This window comes from Cucurbita moschata, unplaced genomic scaffold, assembly GCF_002738365.1.
Source record: "Cucurbita moschata cultivar Rifu unplaced genomic scaffold, Cmos_1.0 Cmo_Scf00006, whole genome shotgun sequence".
NCBI lineage: Eukaryota > Viridiplantae > Streptophyta > Magnoliopsida > Cucurbitales > Cucurbitaceae > Cucurbita > Cucurbita moschata.
The window spans coordinates 17,748-20,221 of record NW_019268522.1 but is presented as its reverse complement, the minus strand read 5'-3'; the positions used below and the strand labels follow the sequence as shown (position 1 = coordinate 20,221).

General features: G+C 34.5%; 1 protein-coding gene across 1 annotated transcript in view; it reads left to right on the top strand.

Annotated features, from left to right (window-relative positions):
* LOC111444267 (3-oxoacyl-[acyl-carrier-protein] synthase II, chloroplastic-like) overlaps window positions 1-2,262 on the top strand; it is a 6,140-nt gene extending 3,878 nt beyond the window's left edge. Inside the window, exons 8-13 of the mRNA XM_023082301.1 lie at window positions 109-177; window positions 494-578; window positions 1,277-1,431; window positions 1,518-1,598; window positions 1,741-1,800; window positions 1,903-2,262. Coding sequence (XP_022938069.1) covers window positions 109-177; window positions 494-578; window positions 1,277-1,431; window positions 1,518-1,598; window positions 1,741-1,800; window positions 1,903-2,019 — 567 coding nt within the window. The 3' untranslated portion in view covers window positions 2,020-2,262. The remainder of the gene's footprint in view (window positions 1-108; window positions 178-493; window positions 579-1,276; window positions 1,432-1,517; window positions 1,599-1,740; window positions 1,801-1,902) is intronic.
* The last annotated feature ends 212 nt before the right edge of the window (window positions 2,263-2,474 follow it).

Sequence of the window (2,474 nt, the reverse complement as noted above, 5' to 3'; positions counted from 1 at the left end):
TTCCAATTTTTTTTTTTTTTTTTTTGATAAACCTTAATGCTGGTATTTGTCTTGTCAGCAGACTAGGTTTGCTGTTTATTTTGATGTGCGGTTGATGTTATGTTGCAGAGTAGAGATGGATTTGTGATGGGCGAAGGTGCTGGAGTATTGCTTTTAGAAGAGCTAGAGCATGCGAAGGTAGGCTCAATCTATCTAATATCATACCCTTAATTTTCGGTATCGATCTTTGATTCTTCTGTAGTTCATTCTAAAATGACATCCATCAACTAGTACCTTGATCCATGATTCTGAGTATCCATCTATGTTTCCCGTGAACATGGTCTCACCTTTATCTTTAATGCTGAATGCTTTCACTTGTAACGTTTACAATTTTCAATTTCTTCAAAACTTTATTTTTTGCTTTAAAACAAAAAGTACTTTTACTTTTATTTCTCTGGAACCCACTACTGTTCTTTTCATTAATGAATTCAGTCATCTGACCTTAAATTCGCAGAAAAGAGGCGCAGAAATATATGCAGAATTTCTTGGTGGAAGTTTAACTTGCGATGCTTACCACATGACAGAACCACGTCCTGATGGTAATCCCCGTTAACTTAAAGAGCCGTGGAGCAGGTCTGATAAACTTCAGACAATTTATTGTTTTGTTGGTTTTAGTACTTTCTCTTCTCACATATGGTTTGCTAAAAAATTTTAAATGTATATTATAGAGGAGTCTGTGGTGGCATATCTTTGGATTTGCTAAATTATTTGTAATAAATATAAAATTTACTTCATTTATGGTCTAATCGATCCATCATGCAATTAAGTGGAAATTGGATCGATATTTTTAAACTTATGCCTGGACATGTAAGTATGGTAAGAGAATGGTAAATAACAGTTGCTCGTTGAAGCATATTGCTTTTCCAAATAACTTGTGGGACAATCTATTTCCAAACTTTTGCACTCGCATTGGATTTACCATGTTGACTTCATCAAGTGCCTCAAATTACAGATGCAGCTTTTGGAAGTTTTCAGTGGTTGGTTTTATCTTATTATGGGTAACCAAAGTTATGCTCTATCCAGTGTTTCTCTCTTTTTTTCTTNTTCTTTTCTTTTTTTTTTCTTTTTTTTTTTTTTTTTTTTTTTTTTTTTTTTTTTTTTTTTTTTTTTTTTTTGAGTTCAACAATACTTGGGGTGGGAAGATTCGAACTTTTTGACCGGGTACATGTTAAGTTGCATTCTTGTTGTTGAAATCAGTGGAGCTAAAGTGTGTTCCCTGCATTTCTATAAAACTCAGGGGCTGGTGTCATTCTTTGCATAGAAAAGGCGTTGGCTCAGTCAGGAGTATCAAGGGAAGACGTTAATTATATAAATGCACATGCCACATCAACACCTGCTGGAGACCTCAAAGAGTATCAAGCTCTTCTTCATTGTTTTGGCAATAACCCTGAGGTGACTTGATAATTCTAAGTGTTTACATACGTTTCTAATCTTACAATCTAAACAAACATGCAAAGATAAGGTTAATGCTTTGGCAGCTTAAGGTGAACTCCACAAAATCTATGATCGGCCACCTACTTGGAGCTGCAGGTGCAGTGGAAGCTGTTGCAGTGATACAGGTAATAAAGGTGTCAAATTGTTCTCTGGTATAAGTAGTGTCATAATACAAACCTAAATGTTAATGTGCCTTTACGTTCTTCCTCCTCCCGTTCAAACGAGCTTTTTTATCGTTCATAAGTTGACGCTGTGTTCTGTCATCAGGCTATTCGGACAGGATGGGTACATCCAAATATCAATCTTGAAAACCCAGATGAAGGCGTGGTATGTTGCTCTAATAATCCATCCAACCCTGTTGGGTTAAGTCGTTATACAGGTTACGAATTTGAACATTTGAAACAACGTTTAATATTGTTGCATATACAGGACATGAATGTGCTAGTGGGTCCGAAGAAAGAGAGATTCGACATCAAGGCAGCGTTGTCTAATTCATTCGGATTTGGGGGCCATAATTCATCGATCATATTTGCTCCATACAAGTAAGAAAACGGTTAGAAATCAGGTTGGGAAGCATAAGCAGTAGAATGCAATGAAAGTTTTGGTAAGTTTTATCAATAATGGGTTGCAATAAGCATAGATGGCATTTTCTCTATTATATCATTTGTTCCCCTGGATGTTGATTACATTCTGCTACTTCCAACTCCAATTCTTGTTTGTTTGAGATGTTTTTATTTCAATAAAATTGAGACCTCATATTTCTGTTGACATTTTGATGGGGAAATATAATTATCAAAGTTTTTACGATACATATCTTTTGATATAAAAACAAATTTTGAAAAGAATTAGTTTACAAATCTTTTAAGTCATGGATCACTACTAAATGACATTAATTTAGTGAACAAGATTAGCTACGATTAGTTTAACAAATAATTTATTAGAATGCACAAATAAATGTTTACAAAATGCAAATACTCGTGCATTTTGGAGTCCAAAACATG